This window comes from Pholcus phalangioides, unplaced genomic scaffold (genome assembly GCF_987345545.1).
Source record: "Pholcus phalangioides strain wild (caught in Gottingen) unplaced genomic scaffold, Ppha-v1.0 ptg000024l_1, whole genome shotgun sequence".
NCBI lineage: Eukaryota > Metazoa > Arthropoda > Arachnida > Araneae > Pholcidae > Pholcus > Pholcus phalangioides.
In genome coordinates, this window is record NW_028301616.1 from 33,500,633 (window position 1) to 33,520,724 (window position 20,092).

The following is a 20,092-nucleotide window of genomic DNA, read 5'->3' on the forward strand; positions in this document are numbered from 1 at the left end:
ATGTATATGGAAGTGTATGGCTGTATAAGTCATAAATGTATGAGAAAGAAAATATTTGGTAGATTATATGGTTATCGATCTCATATTAAGTAAAAAAAATATGTTATGGATCCTATCTTTCTGTAAGTAATGTGCTTAACTCACCCTTTAAGTAGTTTGTACAACATACAGCCTAATGAGAACCAGTCAGCACTAGAATCATAGGCAGTGCCCTTGGATAAAACTTCTGGAGCCATGTAACCATGCGTTCCTCTACAAATGATAGAAAAAATATTTAGTCAATACACACACCAGTGAAAAACAAAAATATTCATCTAAAAGTGACATTCAGAATAATATTAATGTGTAAAAAAAAAGATATATAAAAAGTAATGAAAAAAATATACGAGATTAATAAAGTTCTCAATGGTCAGAGTTGTATCAAATTCTGAAGAAATCACTTAATGATCTATAAATATAAAATTGATTTTCTGTCTGATGTCTGTGTGTGCATATTTTCTCTATAAAAATCTATAATTTTAAACAGATCATTGCAAAATTTTTTACATAAATTTTGTCAAATTTTGACCTGACTTGAATGATAGGCTACTTTAAAAGTTCGTCTGAGCTGAGCAAATGCCCAAAATGGTCAAAAACTGTAGGCAACAATAGTTCATAGGTCTCAACAGTGTCTTTTGGAATGTTTATTAACTATGGTTACTGTGGTTCTGAAACAATACAATTCAGACATGTTTACTCCTTTACAATGGTTTTCAACTTTTCAATGTTTCCCGTATATGGAGAAAATTCGGGCAGTGCTGGGTATTTTTGCTAGTCTCTAATATTTTAACAGAACTATTACATGGTTCAAAAGTTCTGTCAATTCTCGATATCTGTGATATCTTGACATTTTTATGTCTATAAAAATATCTGGTTTTAGATTAAAAGTATTTTTTTCTAATTATGTTGTGATATTGGTCTGTTTTGTACTTTGCAAAAGTGATAACAATACCTGATTAATAACATTATCTGTGATTCCAATCCAAACATACCATTTTACTAAAAATATCTACTATGATACAAGAAACAAATACAATAGATTCACCAAAGTGACATTTTCTAACTTGCATGCATCATTTGAAACATAGAATTTCATAAAAAAAATAATACTGTCAAAAAAAAAAAAAATTCAATCGATATTTTCTCAATAAGTTACAAGATTTCTGTGGGTAATGCAAGATCTCATGTTGTTCAAAATAGTCAAGCATTTCAGCTTAAGTGAACCATTTAAACCAGGGGTGAACAAACTCCAGCAAAACGCAGCCCGTCAAGGGGTTCCTTCCACACCACAAAATATATTCTTGAGATATATATAGTAACAATGCGCATAACACAATAAGTGCATGAGTTTGTGGCTAGCAATCTATATCCATCTCATACTACTACTACTAAACCACACATGTACCTCATCCATATTCCTCTGTGGAACCTCTAACGAATTGGTACATGCGGGAATGCGTGTATACGTGTAGTGAAACCTGACGTAAAGTTTGTTTCGGTGTAATGCTTGTTATGTGTAGCGCTGCCGCCATCTGCCACCAGTTTTTCTAACTAGGAGTGAAATGTAATGATTGAATAATTAATTGTTGTAGGCCTGTTGCTCTCTGTGGCGAGACTTTTTAATGGGGAGATCGGCTCGCATTTGCACCTCGAAGTTGGGAACCACAGGAAACCAACTTCAGCCGAACACCACTATGGCGACGGTGGGGTTTGAACCCGGATACTCTGTAACGTATCGGGATCCGATCCCTCTACGTTAATGGTGGTCTTGTCGTTATGTGGGAAATTCCTTCTTATTTTAGACCCCAGGGACCTCTCAGTTACCGGAAACCACCCGAGGACCCACTGGCGAACCGGTAAGGGCCAGAGTGTTCGATTAGTTCGGCAGTCGGCGGGTGGGGTCTTTCGGCTGTCGAACGAGAACGGGCCAGAGGTCGGGCTACTGATGTCCCACATAAATTAATTTCCCTCATGACGACGATGCCGCTATTTTCGTGGAGGGGTTTGATCCAATATATGTATAGTTGGGCGAGGCTTAGCCCAGTTTAAATTATTTTTATCGAAGAACTTCCCGGGGGAGTTGTTGCAAGTCTCGTTGTGCGGATACGAAAATATAGTGTTGTACTCACTTATTTTCGGCGGGGGGCTGCAGACCTCCGTCGGAACAATTCATTTCATATTGTTATGTTAGTAATGTTTACATAATCGGGAGAGTCTGATCAGCTCTCCGGATTATGTCATGTTGCCAGATTCCAATGTAATTAAATTGTAATGTTTATAATAGTGACGCATGAATATGCAAATTCGATAATTTTGTTGAGGCGAAAAGGCCATGCGAGGACATGTGGTCCCAAACTTCTTGTAAAAGGGGAGTATAAATTCCTCCCTCTTTGTCTCTCACATTGCGTTCGTCTAATCTTGTTCTGTTCAACTGAAGCCCTCTAGTAGGACGGTTCACCGTCTTACTACCGTATCTATTGGCCTTAGGCTGAATTGTTAAAATGCAATAATCTACATTATTTGAATCCGTTTTCCGGCAGGTCCGGAATCAAAATATAAAACAATCTTCACAGTCAAAGTTCTTCATTGCTGATCGAGGTGGTCCGGCCCTCAGAGCTGATCAAGGTGGTTCGGCCCTCAACCGAGAGGCCCCCGGAGCTGATCAAGGTGGTTCGGCCCTCAACCGAGAGGCCCCCTGGAGCTGATCAAGGTGGTTCGGCCCTCAACCAAGAGGCCCCCCCGGAGCTGAGCAAGGTGGTCCGGCCCTCAACCGAGAGGCCCCCAGGAACTGATCAAGGTGTTCCGGTTCTCAACTGAGAAAACTCCTCTGGTATTTACGGAAAAGCTAACAACATCGGATGTCCGATCACTGCACAAGTTGACTGTTGTTGATCATCAATTGGTGAGCCAGTATCTTTACTGTTAACGTCAAATAGAGGGCTCCAAGATATACTAATCCATTGTTAAAATTAACTAACCCATATAATTAATTTGAATAAATAATAATATTTCATGCGAAAGTTTGTTTCTAATCATTTTCCACTTGTCGTTTGCCACTTTATTGCTGGATATTTCGAACCGGGCAAGCAACTCCCATAAGGGACGTTGCAACTCGCGATGCGAGTCTGTGACCACTCGACCACCACAGCGGCTCCATCTCATACTGGGTATACGGATCAAATGTCCCTAATTTCAAACAGATGCAAACAGAATGCGAAAGAAGTAGTAGCCACTTATGCAAAAAATGCATACAGGAGGTACAAAATGAGTAGACATCCAACCATCAATCATTGTCATTGTAGCATTTTTCTAAAGGTTTCCCCCACCCCACATTTTTGCGTAAGGAATTTTTTTTATCTAGCTTAAACCCTGCACCAAGGGCAATTCATATCACTATTATTTCACACTAGCTATAATATCCACTGCCTGGGTTTTCTCAATAGACTGGGAGCATTGAAGAAGTGACAAACCATTGTAAAGGAATAAACATGTTTGAGACGCATTGTTCGATAACCATGGTGATCAAAGTAAACATTTTGAAAGTCACTGATGAGGCTCACAAAAAATTGTTTCCCAATGAATTTTTGCCCATTTCGGACATTTTCAATGCTCTAATGAACTTTTGATTTTGACCTGTAGTTTAAGTCTAGTCCTGTTAGATATATGTATGCAAAATTTGGTGGCAAACAGTCTAAAATTGTAGTTTTTATTGACAATATATACACACACACACAGAGAAAAATCAATTTTATAAAAATAGACTTTACATTTTGTAATGAATTATATTTGAGAAGGGAAAAAAAAACTTACACACTGGCATGTGGCTTCTTTTTAGAGAAATCACAAGCTAAACCTAAGTCAGAAATTCTAACATGACCATGTTCATCAAGCAATATGTTTGCTGGCTGTAAAAAAAATGTAAAAACAAAATTCAAATTGAACAAAGTATGAATTTTCTAAACACACGAAACTCTGTGATGACATTTCTGATCAACTTGTTCATCATAAAGGCATCAATATTCACCTTCAAGTCTCTGTACACTACAAATCGTTTATGCATATGCTCCAGACCTAGTATAACCTCAGCTGCATAAAACCTCATCTCTTGCTCAGTAAATACACCATGCTGAGATAAGTGGTAATGCAGATCACCCCCTGGAATTGAAAGAGAAATAACATATGAGACATTCAAGTTGATCTTTGGTTATATAAGTGGCGGTTTACTATGAGCATGGTAAGTTTTCTTACCATTCATTAAGTCCAATATGAAACATAGCTTGTCTGGAGTTTGGAAAGCATACGTCATACAAACTATGAATGGACAGTCTTCCTATAATTCACGAAAAATATAAATGCCCTGCAACAAAACTCTGATATATAAAATAATCACATTATAACAATGCTTTGATAAGAAGGGGAGGGGGAATCATGATCAAATATAGATTAAGTTTTTAATGAAGTAAAATTTCATACATCAACAGATGGTATACCATTCTGGCATTAAATATTTAAAAAAACTGGGATATAAACTGAGTAGCCACTTTATAATAATCACCTCATCAATTTTCCCTTTGGCCATCTTTTGCCTTAAATACAGCGTTGATTCTTCTCTGCATGGATTCTACAAGATACTGATAGGTCGCTTGTGAAATTTGAGACCATGTCATGGCTCTTTCAGCTGGTCACTTCTTCACAGTTTGTGCAGAGATCCTTTGCCGATCCTTGACTAAGATCTGCATAAATTTTCTGCGCTGCTACTGTTCTGTTGTCTTTCAGATGTTTGGAGGCTCTCTGGTGTGCTTGAGCATTTCATAGCTTGTGACAACCACAACTTGCACATCGAGGCCCAGTTTTTTTGACTGATGGTCCAGTCTTCAAACACTAGCTACAGCTGCTCTTGAACATTTCATAAATATGGCAGTTTTGCTGATACTCACTTCATGGCTCTGAGCTCCTACCATCAGCCCATGTTCTGTATGTACAATCTCATCCCCCCCCCCCCATTTCTTCACAAACAATAAAACGATTCCCCTATACTGTGGTCTCAGGAACTAAGTTTTCCTTTTTTATACTATCCTATCCCTCTGGTGGCAACACTGTGTAGCCATAGCTCATTCCCTTAAAACTGTTCAGTGGTCATAATATAATGGCCACTCAGTGTATATGCAATAACAAGATAGTTTAAAATACTTAAAGGTATTAATAAATCCCATATTTGACCATCAACCTATTAATAGGACAGCAGTTTCAAATGGTCACAGTGCATTTGTAACCATTTATTTTGCTTACTTCAATATTTAAAAAAAGGTTGACAAAAAATATACTATTACATCAATATCACTTGTAATTTACATCAAATGGAATGAATTATCAATTATTTCATGAAACTTTCATTTCTAGAAAATTGAAATGACAATTTCATAAAAACATTGATTGCTTAAATACTTGGTCAAATAAAAGATAATGACACAGAATAACAAATAACATCAGTGAAAGTAGGTCAAACGCATATCAGTTGCATTATGGAGCGAAACATTCGGGAAATGGTCTATGTTTCCAAGAAAAATAAAATTGAAATGTCACGTACTCCTGTGCTGACGAGAGACAGCATAATTCTCTCATTTAAAGCAAGTGTTTCCCCTTGCTTCATTTTTATTCGCTTCTTATCTAGACACTTCATAGCATACCTGTGTAGTCAAAAAAAAAAAAAAACTCAAAATATTGCAAAATATAGCAAGATAGAATCAGAATGAGAAAAAAAATGTGCCAAAATTAGGCTCGAACAAAATAGTTAAGGAAACATCTATCACATAATGTCAAGTCAACAGCACCCTGTTCGAGATCAACAAACCCAGTAAATCTAATGTTTGATAGTTCATTAGTCTCCCAATTCTTGTGTGTGTGGTTTTTTTATCTGACAAAGTTTTGGGTTGTCTAAAGGGTACTTTCCATAAATTGATGAAAAAAATTAGTTGCAATAAAACATTAAAACTACAAGCAATATATATATGTTTTAAGTCAAGGCAAACTGATTCAAGTACCACCGCAGCATGCAGCAAGAGTTTGACACATTATGTAAAATATAGAGTGGTTCAAATGACAGACAAATTATTTTCCAAAATATATATAGTAATCTACAAAATGTTAAAACTTGTGAGTAAAGTAATTTACTTAATGTAACTTTGTATAATTTAATGTGTTCTTCATTCACAACACATTCATTTAGCATGCCAATCACATTATATAGCAATTTAAAATAATCCTTTAGCAAAAACTTAATTTCTCCCATTCAAGTCTTACTTGGGGCATATTCAATTCCCATTAGTGTGGATAATCAGGACTCTACTTTTCACAGTAACACTTCAATATCTCAATACTCTGCAGACCAAAAAAAAATATCGTTGTAGAGAGGTTATCGTTATATTAAGAAATAGCATTATCATCTGTCGCTACCAAATACATGCTGTTTCTCTGGCATCTCTTCCAAATTGGTATTGTTGGTACCACCATGAATTCCACGTTGATAGGCATTTATTCACAACAAAAAGTTATAACTCATCAACTGATTCATGAAATCAGTTTTAGTTGTCAATTTAAGTTGTTCCCACACTCTAAAGTGGTTTACTGTACTGCACAGAAAGTAGCTTCACTACAGCTTCATTTACACTTTCGGACAGTAGATATTGCAAAATACCAATGTTATTAAACATCCTCCAAAGAACAAACACTGATGAGGAATTTAGAAATATATATCCAAGGTGATTTTGAATGGCATATAAATATCATTGAAGTGGTTTCACAAAATATATTCAAAAAATATTTTTAAAGAGGGCCTTATTGTGGTAAAGGGAATATTATTTTTGTATCAAGGGGGGAGTTTAACATTAAACTACTTAATACAGAACAAGATTTGAAAAAATATTGTTGTAGAGGAGATTTACCATTATATTGTGAGTATAGTTATAGTGAGGTTTCACTATATATAATGCTAGTAAAATATATAGCTTCTAAAAACATAAATGGATAACACTTGTCTAGACAAGCTTTTGCATAAGTTTAGCATGTTCCCAAGCATTAATTACCATAAAATTTAAAGGCATTCTGAAGAGAACATAAGGGTAAATAATTGCAGGATAATTTTTTAATTTATCATTAATATTTTAATTTCAAAAACTTCTTTAATTCTACGTATGTAAGTTTCTTTGATTCGGCTGGATTCCCATCTTCAGTTTAATATAAACTGCTTGCAATACAAGCAACTACTGAAAAACAAGAAACTCACATTTTTCCAGTGTCTGCTTTCCGACACCCATACACTTCTCCAAACCCTCCCCGTCCAATTATTCGATGAACACTGAAGTCATTCATTGTAAGCTGTGATAGAAAAATAACATTTGTTTTAAATGAGACATGAAAATGCTCTTTCAAGAACTTAAGCAAATGTCATGTAAGCATAATAGCCCGCATATATGTATTCAAGTAATATTTGTTAGTATGATGTTTCAATAAATTACTTACTTGTATGTTAAGCTCTAAATTTTTCCATTGGCAAAACCTTGTGTATTTTTCACTGCGAATACAAAAAAAATTAGAAATACAAATTGTAAATTCTATTTAATAGCTGTGAACAACAATACAATGCTTTCTAGCAAATCTGAAAATATTTCACATTTGACAGACAGTCTCAATGTAAATTATTCAGAAGACAAAAAAATTCCTTGTGTATGGCAAATTTTTTTTTTCTTATATTTCAATTACAATAGCATTTGTACAAAACTTTTTCTATAAAATAAAAATATTACAGGAGCACTGGCATTTTCTGTTAATTTACTGACACTGATATTTTATTTCTCCTAAAGAATTTTCTAATTCAAGTATTTTTGGATGGAACGATGTGACTTCATTGCAGAGAGGTGACTTTATATGTCAATTTTTTTTTTATTTAACTGAATATGATTTTACATTCAGAATTATGTAATTATTCTGAAGTTCCCTAACCACTGAACAGTCGCCTGGCAGTCCAGTGGTTAGGGAACTAGCTTCTGACTGTGCAGGTCTGGGTTCGAATCCCGAGTCGGGCATGGATGTCTACTAACACTAACAAATTGCCGCTGTGGTGGTCGAGTGGTCATAGTGACGGACTCGCATCGCGAGGATCCGGGTTCGAGCCCCACCATCGCCACAGTGGTGGTCGGCTGAAGTTGGTTTTCTGTGGTTCCCAACTTCAAGGCACAAATGCCAGCCGATCTCCCCGTTAAAAAGTCTCGCCACAGAGAGGAGCAGTCCTAGAAACAGTACAAATATTTAGTCACTACACATCACTCACTTCCGTTCTGATATATAGATGGCAGCACTGAAAAATCATACACAACACAAGATACGCACTCAGACTGTTAAGTACACGCACTTACACTTCCGGCACAACTCACTAGGTAGTAAATTGCCTGGCAATAGACCTTAGTTGTGCTCGGTTTGAGAAAAAAAAAACACTAACAAATTCCCTGGACAGATCGTAACGATCTCTTGGGAATACGTGCTGATCACATTATTATTATTATTATTATTTCATTTAAAATGTTGCCTTTCACGCTGGTTGCTCCACTGGAAACTACTATGAGTAATAACAAGTTGTGTATACCCAAGACTACTACTGTGGGACCTCTCGATAATGGACAAGACCTTGGACAGAAAATTTTGTCTGTTAATTGGTAGTAAAATACATAGAAGCCCTTGACATTTCTAAGAAATTGTCTGCTAACTAGGACTGTGTCCATTATGGGAGGTTCATCCCTATAGCAGTCTTGCACACACACACACACATACGACTTGTTATCGCTCATAGTAGCTACCAGTGGACAATCAGCTTCAAGGTCACAAAAAGAACTTTGAAGTATTGTTAAGATGAGTAGTTGCATACCAGAAAAACCACTGTATTTAACTTGAATTTCATGTGAATAAATGAGTTTCTACAAGGTATAATCTATAATCCTCTTTGGTGTTTTTATATAGCCAAGACATCGCTTTTAATTGTTAATCTACATTCTCAATTCAAACTAAAATTTTAATCTGACTGAATTTACTTGTACAGTAAATAAACATTATAATGACTGAGCATTATAGAAACCATTAGATTATAATGACCAGTACGATTACTCCAGATGTTTTTTTCTGTTCACCCCGTATTTCATCCAATATAACAACCTTGCACAGATTGTACAATACAACATCCAAACTCAGCTCTGAAATCCGAATGGTTTTTTTAAACTCCCAATATAACCTTTTCCGTGGAATGATGGAAGTCTTTATAAAAAAACAATCTGTATATCTAAATCAGATACTTCTGTGTGCCTACTAACCATGAATATTAATTTCATTTTAGTACATGATTCTTTATCTAATGACTAAATCCCTATACTGTATTGTTTTTAACTAGAATGGAAAGAACAACAGTGTGGACAACATTGGGCAAAACAACAAATGTGTAGTTTTGTGCATTATCATGATCTCAGTTCCACAATTATCAAATATGTTTGTGATGATTGATGACTTATGTGGATTTTGTAATTCTTGGCGAGTTACATGTTTATGATGAATGGATGTCTAGTGTTATTGCAAATAAATGAAGTAAAACTACAAGCAACTTATAATGAGAAAAATATAGTTTCTAAGAGAAAAAGAGAAACAATAGACATTACACTAACCTTTCAATAAATTTATTAAATATTTCTCCCCTTAGTAGACTAAAAATTTCTTCTATATATGGCTGAAAATTAAAAAAAAATGTATTAACTCTTGTTTTGCAGCACAAAATTAGAGCAATGATGTTTTTTTAGTTTACTGTAAATCTTTTGATGTATCATAGACCGAACACATGATCTTTTTTTTTTTGAAGAAATATAAAAAAACATAGAGCTGATCATTACTAGTGCATTGTAAAAAATATAGGTCTACAGGGTACACAAGAAAGGACTTTCAATATGATATAACTTGTAAAAACAAGATAGACACCCCTTATACATAATATCCAGATAATATAACCCTTAGATAATTTTTTTGAAAAGTGACTATCAAAGAAATGCATAAAATAAAATTTTTTTCGTGGGGAGTATAAAAATCATAACTATTATATACCCCCAATTCAAAAAGTAGTGATCGATCAGTAAAATTTAGTCCTGTCTATTTTTTAAATAAACTGGCACTATAACATTTGGATAAAGATTCTCAGAGATGTTGATATAATTTAAATTATTTCAATTTGTTTTGCACTTTTCACAACAATCTTTTTTTTGAAAACTTGTTTATATTATCATTTAAAAATAGCACAAATCAATAATTTCACAAACTGATGTTTCAGAAAAATTTTACCCAAATATTCTGGAGTAAATTTCTTTTAGTATAATAGAATTACAAATGTTACGGATTCAAATTTTTCTGATTAAGGGAGGGCATAACAAAAAGTTCATTTTTATATCTCCCCCCCCCCCTCAATTATTATTCCATTTGCTGCTGTTTGTTTCATCTGATTGGGCTTAACCACTTCCTCATATCAATATTTAAGTTACACAGCTGTAGCTCCTCCCATTTGCATGTTGTTTATGTCCAATGGACTTTTCTACACATCCTGTACATCAGCGGTTCCCAACCTTTTATGACTCGCAGAGCCCTTTTCAGAATATAATTCCGATTGCGGGGCCCTGTTTGACTCTAGGAGTCCTTTTTTGCATAAATTTTTATGGTGGAATCCTGTAGGTCTTTTTTTTATTTATCTATCAAATTTACTGATTTATTTTATTTTCGCCACGGAGCCCCTAGGAAGTGCACATGGGGCCCCAAAGGCTCCGCGGAGCACCGATTGATAACCGCTGCTGTACAAGAAAGTTTACTTTTTCCTTCAAAATATTCTGATAAGGTATCAGACTTCCTTTCTTGTCACTTTTCTTCAAAACAGTACTGGAGTGTCCCAAAAATGATGGAAACAGTAATTCATTTTGGACTACCTATGTCGTTTTCTACGAAAAGTTATTTTTTACGTCAAATTTTAAGCAAAATTTGAGTGATGTTCCAAATGTGGTTGCAAAAAATTTCTATATGTGAATTTTTTGAAATTTCATTCCACGTTTTGTCTATAAAGCACTATACTTTGACAAATATATGATAAACCTTAGATTTTGGATCATAATCTTGGTAATAAATAGCAAAATATTGTATCAAAATTTTGTGATGATATAATGAGTAGATTTTTGTATATAGTACTTTAAACTCAAGTAAAATGTCAAAAATAACATTCTTCATTAAACGTGTTTGAAGTTTTTATTCATGGATTACTTGCACGTAAAAACTAAAGAGACTTAATTTCGATTTTGAGTGTTGTATAAACAAAACAAGGCCTGTTTTAGAATCACAAAGAGTGGGGCTTTCATAAAAAAATATAACTCTATATTTTCTTCGAAAATGACATTTTCAATGTAGTAACCTTAATGCTATACAGGTGAATTTTTAGAATGATTTATGGGCATGCAAAAAACTGTAGAAAAATTTAAAAATTTCCCACTTTATGTTTAAAAAAATATTAATTTTCCAACATATCAAAGAGTTCTGAACCTCAGAATCTTTTTTTCCCGCAATCAAGAAGCTTGATTGAAATTAATTCAAATAAAAAAACAAGAGATCCATAAAATATGCACATAGTTAATAAATCTAAGTTCCAAATGGAGTTATTTTGAACACTTTGGTTTCAGGTAAGTTACATCTCTTTTCCAAGGTTTCGAATCATAAACCACTTCCTATGCAGTTCAACACCGACATGAAATGTGCATATATTTTTTTTCTCATCATTTTTTTTGTTTATCACCAATTTTGGCATACAAAAAATTTTAAATTAATAACTCTTCAAGCACAAACATAGCTCTTTTTTACCTGAAATAAATTAACTGGAACTTCGTTTTTCATCAAGTATTTCTGTACATGACTCACAGCCTCTTTGGAATAGTCCTAAAGTAGAAGAAAATCATATAAATCAACAAGAAGTCTGGAAATACAAGGAAAATGCAAGCACGAAGGCTACAAATACAAAATTGGTCTTTAACGTAACTGAAATGCAGAAAATTGAAAAGTTACTCACAGCTAAAAATGGCTGTCATTTTTATTTGTATTATGTCTATGTTCAAACCTTAGTGCCTTTTGCGAAGTGAACAGTGTCTGAGATCTGGGCTATGAGTGAAATGAATAGCAACTTCATAAGCATGCTAGACCTGGACAGAAACATATTGAGGCAAATTTGTGGTTTTTCTACCTTTCCCGCATTCTAGACCATCCATTCTCCAAATTCGCTATTCTGGGCTATAGCCAGCTAAAACCTTCCCCCTCTTCCTAAGATAGGCCTCTAAGAACATATACACCTATGATCAAATATTTGATATTTTATCTACCCACATAGGTTAGAAAGTTTTCTTCTCCTGATAGCATGTTTTCCTTCCCATCCCGTCCTTTTAATCAACTGCCAGTGAGCAGAGTCAGCTTTGGTTCAAAGTCTGGAAACAGAAAGTGGGAAGAGAAGATTGTTTTCTTTGCCCTTCCAGGAAGTATAGTATTATGGTGCATAGTATAAATAACAGAAAATGATAGTTTTTCCCTCTTCCTTGTTTTTTTTAATGTGTTGGGGGAGCATTTATCAGCTCTCAATCAGGAAAAAAAAATGTTTAACATAGATTGCAATTGCTAGAAGGTTTAGTGATTTCCAGTGTGGCAGTTATAATGCGGATCAGGGAAATTTTAAAAACCGCTTAAAGGGTTAAGAGATTTAGTGCATTGAAGGCAATATTACAGGTGCCAATTCAATTCCAGACTAAAAAAATCTGCAGCTTATCATGTGACGAAACATTTTGCTGCTGAAAAAAATATGTCATACAGGTAAAAGAAAAATCTGGGATTTTTAGGGATAACCATATGACCTGTTTTTCCGGGACATTCTCATATTCTCCTGTAATTCTGGCCCTTTCCCAACTTTTATTTTCTAAAAATTGTCCCATTTCTTTCCCGTATTTTCAATTAATCCTACTCTTGAAGCTTTAGTGAATTTGCTAACTTTTTGCAACCGCATTTGGAACATCACACAAATTTCGCTTAAAATTTGGCATAAAAATAACTTTTCATAGAAAACGACACAGGTAGTCCAAAATGAATTATTGTTTTCATCATTTTTGGGACACTCCAGTACTATTTTGAAGAAAAGTGACAAGAAAAGAAGTCTGATACTATATCAGAATATTTTTAAGGAAAAAAGTAAGGACTAGGGGATTTTCTTAGGAGATTTTTAATTTTATATACACGAACATAAAAAATTATTTTTCTAAAAAAATCATTATTTTTTTTATAAACATAAAAAAAGCAGAAGAATCTGATTTCCGACTCGATGAATTTTATAAGGCTAAAAAATCGGAAGCACTGGCACCTATGCAATATATAAAACCATGCCATAAGAATTCAAAATGACTGTGCAATAAAAATATAGATTTATTCTTTTTTCCCATGAGCAGAACAAAAATAGTCAAGAAAATGTGCAAATAAAAACGTCTTTTTGGTGATGACTTTTGGAAATTTCCCCATTTTCCGTAATAATTACAAACAAATTTCACACTGGAGTCCTTTTCCAAACTTTGTTTCCGATACTTTAGTATCCGAGAAGCACTGCGTTTATATAACGTTGATTTTTATTTATTTCGTAATCTTTTTATTCCTTTAAAGAAAAGGAACTGCAGAAGAAGCAAAATTAGATGCGACTAAATCACTTCAGCAATGGAGATTGCCCAAATATGCGATGCGATCGATAAGAGAAGCAATAGATGAAAGATGGAATTTGCCACTCCTCATATCTGCCTATCGAAATGACGAGAAAATATATACGCTCACGTACGTATACACATACATACACACGTACACGGCAATAGCTCATGGAGGATTAATGGCCCACGGAGGAAATGGGCTGAAAATAAGGAATGGCGACGGGAAGCAGACACCGAGGGTAAAAATGAAGTTGCGACTAATAACAGATCAATTTCACGCTGGTGGGAACCAACATTTTATGGCCTGTCAGGAGGAGCAGTGATGGCCAACTGTGGGAAAAATTATCTTTTTTTTTTCCCAGTAACCATCATTTATTTGTTCCGCAAAGTAAAAGTGGGTGAATGTTCACACCTATTATTCAGAATGTCACTCGATCCCCTCCCACTTTCGACATACACGCGTCGGAACATACATTCGCGATTGAAGTCGAACATAACGAATTTGTCAAGATGTTTGTCCTGTCTATTAGAGAGATCCTGTAGGAGAAAATCTCTCATTTCAACAGAAGTGAACTGGTTCATCCGAATCGATATTGACTACAAAAAGAGTTGTTCATATCTTTCGGCTTGAATTTTTGCTGGTTTTTAATCACAATAATCAGCCGGGCAAAACATGCATTTTCGTGTCACATTTGCGCCCTTCCCCACTTCCCCTGGAACGGCACCCGGCCGGGGCACTATACCCGCCATCTTCCCCGCAGTTGCGGACCTGGATAGCAGGAAAAATCAAATTATTTCGATTCAAAACCGACATTAATGGGCATTTAGTAAAAGAAAGTCACCTTAGCACTGCACCCGACATATCGACGTCAAATAATCATGATCATCAAAAGCAAAAATGGTCAAGAAATCGATCAGCAATTCAGTGGCTCTCCTAAAATATTTTGTTTGATTTTTTCCCTCCCATCAAGCTTAAGTTTTATGCTGCATGCACATTTGATAATGTTAAAGAAAAAAAATCCTAACTCATCCACCACGTTCAGAATATTTTCATTATTGAGACAGGAGGCTCAGATTTCGCATTCAATGATAGCGATGGATCGGAAAACCATTCTTCGAATAAAGATGTCTTCGCGTCCCACCCCCGGCATTCCAATGAAAACATCCAAAAAGAAAAAAAAAAATAAATAAATAAAACAACCTCAAATCAATGTACTACACGTCAAGAGCAATTCATCTCCACAAAAGATGAAAGCACCCACATCTTCCCCGATGATTCTGCGATTCCTAATAAACACATTATTCCTACCAGCATTTTCCGAGAATTTACATAAGAAGCCAAGTGCGAACAAAATCAATCCTCCAGAAGAGACGGATAAGGGCTTAATTTCATTATCTTAATTGGAGGATGAACTCCCTTATTTGCGGATCCACAAAACTGATATGAATTCGCGAAATGCAACCGAGCGCAGTGAATATCATTACTTATAATGACCAATTAAAGCGACTAAATAATTTGTCGACGGTGGAGACGTTAGCCTCGTGACTAATGAAATTAATAGTGTAAAGACGGGAGATGGAAATGGTATCTTCATCCTCTAAGAAATTTGGGGGGGGGGATAGGCGAGCACCATCAAGTGATCACCTAAGCAAGTCACGCGCGAAGTGATCACCGTCGCTTGTTCGTTAATATTTACTCTCCGTCCTATAAATGAACCCCAAGGGTACACGATGGCGTGTGCCATCATCGAATGCTTATTCAGCTATGGCAGTTGTCTGTAGCATAAGTTGTGCAGGCTCCAGTGGAATATGCCCGTGTAGACCGTAAACAACCATTTAACCGTAAAGCAATGCTATTATTATACGTGTAACTATTACCGCTTCGACCGAAACATTTCGAAACGTTACTTGCGACTGCATTGCGGCAACTGCCGAAAGAAATGCCGCAGAAATATGCGCCGGCTAATAACGGTGCTCCAAGGAAGACAGCTTTACAAATCGACACAAAACAAACACGATTTGAACATTACAATGAAACCTCGAAAAAACGATGTTCTGCGGTCCACGAAAAAATATCGTTGCAGAGGGAGTTATCGTTATATAGATATAGTATTATATATATACTGTATATACATAAGATTTTAATGGTGTTATATTATATCCATGGGCGCCACCAAATTCATGCTGTTGGCATCGATCCTGAACTTGCGTTTTGTTGGTACCAACATAAAATCTATTTGTAACTACGTCGCAGCAAAAAACAATTGTGACTGATTTGAAATTAATGAATTTTATTCAATAACTGTTAATGAATGAAATTCAGTTGGTTATTTTTCTTTCTAAAGTGCTTCACCGCACAATGCTTTTGTATGCTACACTCAAAACAGCTTTGTAGCACATCAATTACCACTTTCGGCTTTCTTTTCTTTCAAATCGAGTACAAACACGGGTGTAACGGGGAAAACACGGCTCGCATTCGCGCCTTCAAAGTTGGGCACCACAAGCAGCCAACTTCAGCCAACCACAACTACGGCGCCGATGGGGATCGAACTCGGGACCTCACAATGCGAGTTCGTCGCTATGACCACTCGACCACCAAAGCGGCACCTCTTTCGGCTGGTAGATGGTGCAAAATACCGATAAACACCCACGAAAGAACAAAAACTGTTTAAAATATATTGGTCTGTTTTGACCGATATATAATAAAATAGCGTTCATTTGTAGCAGTTTCAAAAATTCTTTAGAAAATATAGTTATAGAGGGATTTATATCGTAGCATGGGATATCGTTGCATCGAGAAGAGTTTAACATTTGACTATAGGTAATTCTAAACAAGATTTGAAAAAATATCGTTATCGTTGTAGCGACGTTCTACCGTTGACTAACTCTTCTAAAATTTCAGATCGGCAAATTTTTTCCGACTGAAAAATAGGGGCATCAAAAAATATATCTCCACATTAAACAATATCGAACTTGGTGTTGCGAACTTAAGAGCGTCAGAAACTAGGCGAAATTTAACATTCGGAAATTGCCCATTTGTTCAATATTTACGCTTATTTACATCAGCAGTCTCAAACTCCAATGACTTGAGAAAGGCTGTTTTGTTCCCCCCCCCCCATAGTCATAATTTAAACATAACAACGGATAAAGAAAACTGCTGACAAAGCAAAAAATCACGAGTAATGCTAGTCTTGCGAGTATTTTATCGACGGTGGGGGTAAAAGAGTTTCTTCGCACCATGCGATAGAAAAAAAAAATGTATATGGTCCTCTGGGCTCCGGTTGAAGCTGACGCGAATTGTCAAGATCTGCCCCGCCCTTCAGGAATAAATTCAGGAAGTTCGAAAACAAACTCTAAAAGCCTTTTCATGTACAACAGCGCCAGGCAGACTGCATACACATAGTATAGGCGGATGGACGTATACACACACAAACACGTCCCATTTTCTACTTCCGCCGATCAAGAGGAAAATTTTTTTTGATATCATCAAAATCTACTTGCAGAAGGACAAGGTCAGAACTGGGTCATTTGGGGGCTAGGATTTCTGATAAGAAAAATATGCCGCAAAAAACATACACGCACGCCCAGAACAATGCCAGCGTGTTCTGTCAAGTTGCTTATACTGTTTTGTTTTTGCGTGAAAAGTTTCACATAAAATTATAGCAATATATTTTTCATATTAATCAATGATTAAAGTTGTAATTCACTGGTGTAAAAAAAAATATCCAGGAAATGAATAAGATGGTTTTTCAGGACCAAAACCTACCTATATTTCTATTAGTGAAGTACCACCTGGGAGAAATAACGTCAAGTAAAAATTAGAGCGAAATCCGTACGGATTTTCAGCACAATTTGTCGGAACGCTATCCACAGCAACATGAAAATCTCTAATAATTAATATAAATCATTTCAAAAAATACTTACGTGAGTGTGCGAGAGTAATTCCTTCATGATGAAGTTATCGTATATTTCCCGGGCCGCTTGCCTCCTTTCTTCAACCGTTTCAAGTTTCTCGTAATTTTTTATCTGCAAACGAAGAAAGACAGATACGCACGTTAAATATATAGCACCGGCACCATTCAATGACTGAAAAAAAGTAAAACGTTACCGTGGATTTCTATGTCTCACAGAATTCGATGCACCAACGATTCTCGTCGCAATGGGATTCTAATCAAAGACGCAATGAGACGCACGCTAAACCACGATTCCTCTCTCGTTTTCGTGACTAATTCATTCAACTCATTCTCACAGATACAAAAATTTACTTGGTCATCGAATGCATGACATGGAGATTCGAGTTTCCACTCCCAACCCATTATGTTCAATGAAAGGTCAAACGCGATAAAGGGTGAATTCAGCGCTCTCCTATAGTGTCTGCCTATCGCCCATATAGCTACAGTAGAAATCCGTTACAACGACAGACAATTCACAATCACTAGGAAAATTGTCGTTACAACTTCTTGTTACAAGCGAATATCAGTTTTTTGTTCAGTCAGGTAATAAATTGTAGAAAATTCAAGCTTCACCGGCATTATAATCGTTTCTTTTGAGTCATTCCATTCTAATATTAACAAATGAGCAGGACTCGGGTCTTCAAATTTATCTTTTGTCTCACAACCGTTGATTATATATAGGACATTTTTGCATAAAATTTCGTATTATCAAAGAGATTTACTTGACCAACTAAGCAATTAAAAGTATTAATTACTATATCACTGCTCACTTCCATGGCTATATGAGCTCATCAACACTTTTCCGCTAATGGGAAACTTTTTTTTAGCAGGACTTTTTTTTCAGTCATTCGGAAACGCCTTTGAACTGCAAGTTCTGGTCCAGTGGTCACTTAGTCACTGGGAGAGACAAAAGTCAAATAAAATCATCACGTATCCCAATGTGTATGATGAAAGGGGGGAAAAGTTAAAAATTTTTACTTTTCTGTGTCTATTTTTTGGTACAAGTACCTCAGAGTAAGTTGTTAAAATTACCTCGAATAAACATGTATTATAAATAAATCATCATGTTCAATTCTTGAAGAGAAAGAAGGAAAGAGTGACCTTTTTGAGAATTTTTTGGACGAATGCTTCCTAATTTTCAACTGGCTATAACCGAATATTTTTTGTATCTTCACCATTAACTGTTTCACAATCACTTGCAAGTCACTCGTTATAGTGAGACTACTGCTATGTGCCGTACTCGTCATATCGGACTTTTACTGTATCTACAGTAGACTATAATCTGACAGTCCAGTAATCCGGCGTTTTAAGGCTGGCTCTCGCTCCCTTCGTGTGTGGAAGAGGAAAACACGTTACTGTATGTCCAAGACTCGACTATAAATATGGGGGGATCCTGGAAAAAGCATAAATTGGGGGCTCTGTGACTAAGGTCAAAGATATTTCATTATTCCAATGTTCTGGAAGCGCCCCCCCCCCCAAAAAATCACAGAGGACAAATGCCCCGCTTGTGTGTATCCATGAACAGAAGTTTGCATTATTTAAATGGGTTTCTTTCAACCGCCTCCAATAATAAACCGTATAGGCAATTCCGGTAATAGACCATATAATCTTAGTCTGATATGCACCAAATTAGTTAGAGAGTCTACTCTATTTGCCATTCTACTCAAAACTAACCTCAATGAAGGTACTGTACTTGACAAAGGAAGCCATACTCATGATTTCACATGCACCATAAACTAAGACTGGAATTTTTTTTTTCCTAGGAGATGGATGAACAGGAATGGCGTCGGTGTCCGTCCACTTTAGTTTTTTCCTAAACAAGACCTTTTTATACCCTCCTTGTAGTGAAAGATCCAATCAATTTTCCGAGAGATTCCTTGGTGTACAGTCTTTGAAACACTGCTACAGTTTTGAAAATAAGGGAATCAGTGCAACAAAAATAACCTCATAAATAATATGAGACTAATAAAAAATTAGACGCTAAACTTTTGGTGTCAAAAAAAAAATTATTATTATTATGTATGCGGAAATAAAATTCCTTGTGTAGTGTATGATGAGAAAAAAGATCAAAGCTTTATTGTCGCTGCGAAACTGAAGACGCCGATTAATTCCAGATCCCGTCAATACTATATGACCCGCATATAGTTTTCTCGCACACAAAGGAACGAAATAGGATCGTACACTTTGAAGAGGACTTTCTCCATAAAATTGCTCCTATGATCGTTATTGGGAATTCGGTATATAATAAAAGGGCTTTTAAAAACAAGCAAAGCTTCTCTGAAACGTGGGATGTAGACGGAGAGGAAGAAAGAGTGTGAG

The 20,092-nt window shown here is 35.7% G+C and overlaps 1 protein-coding gene across 1 annotated transcript in view; it reads right to left on the minus strand.

The window, feature by feature from the left end:
* Positions 1-20,092, minus strand: part of Gprk1 (G protein-coupled receptor kinase 1) — a 133,047-nt gene that overhangs the window by 19,188 nt on the left and 93,767 nt on the right. Inside the window, exons 4-13 of the mRNA XM_089251231.1 lie at positions 17,745-17,846; positions 11,956-12,030; positions 9,741-9,802; positions 7,558-7,609; positions 7,322-7,413; positions 5,627-5,726; positions 4,288-4,369; positions 4,064-4,194; positions 3,850-3,944; positions 145-252 (exon numbers count right to left, since the gene is read on the minus strand). Coding sequence (XP_089107357.1) covers positions 145-252; positions 3,850-3,944; positions 4,064-4,194; positions 4,288-4,369; positions 5,627-5,726; positions 7,322-7,413; positions 7,558-7,609; positions 9,741-9,802; positions 11,956-12,030; positions 17,745-17,846 — 899 coding nt within the window. The remainder of the gene's footprint in view (positions 1-144; positions 253-3,849; positions 3,945-4,063; positions 4,195-4,287; positions 4,370-5,626; positions 5,727-7,321; positions 7,414-7,557; positions 7,610-9,740; positions 9,803-11,955; positions 12,031-17,744; positions 17,847-20,092) is intronic.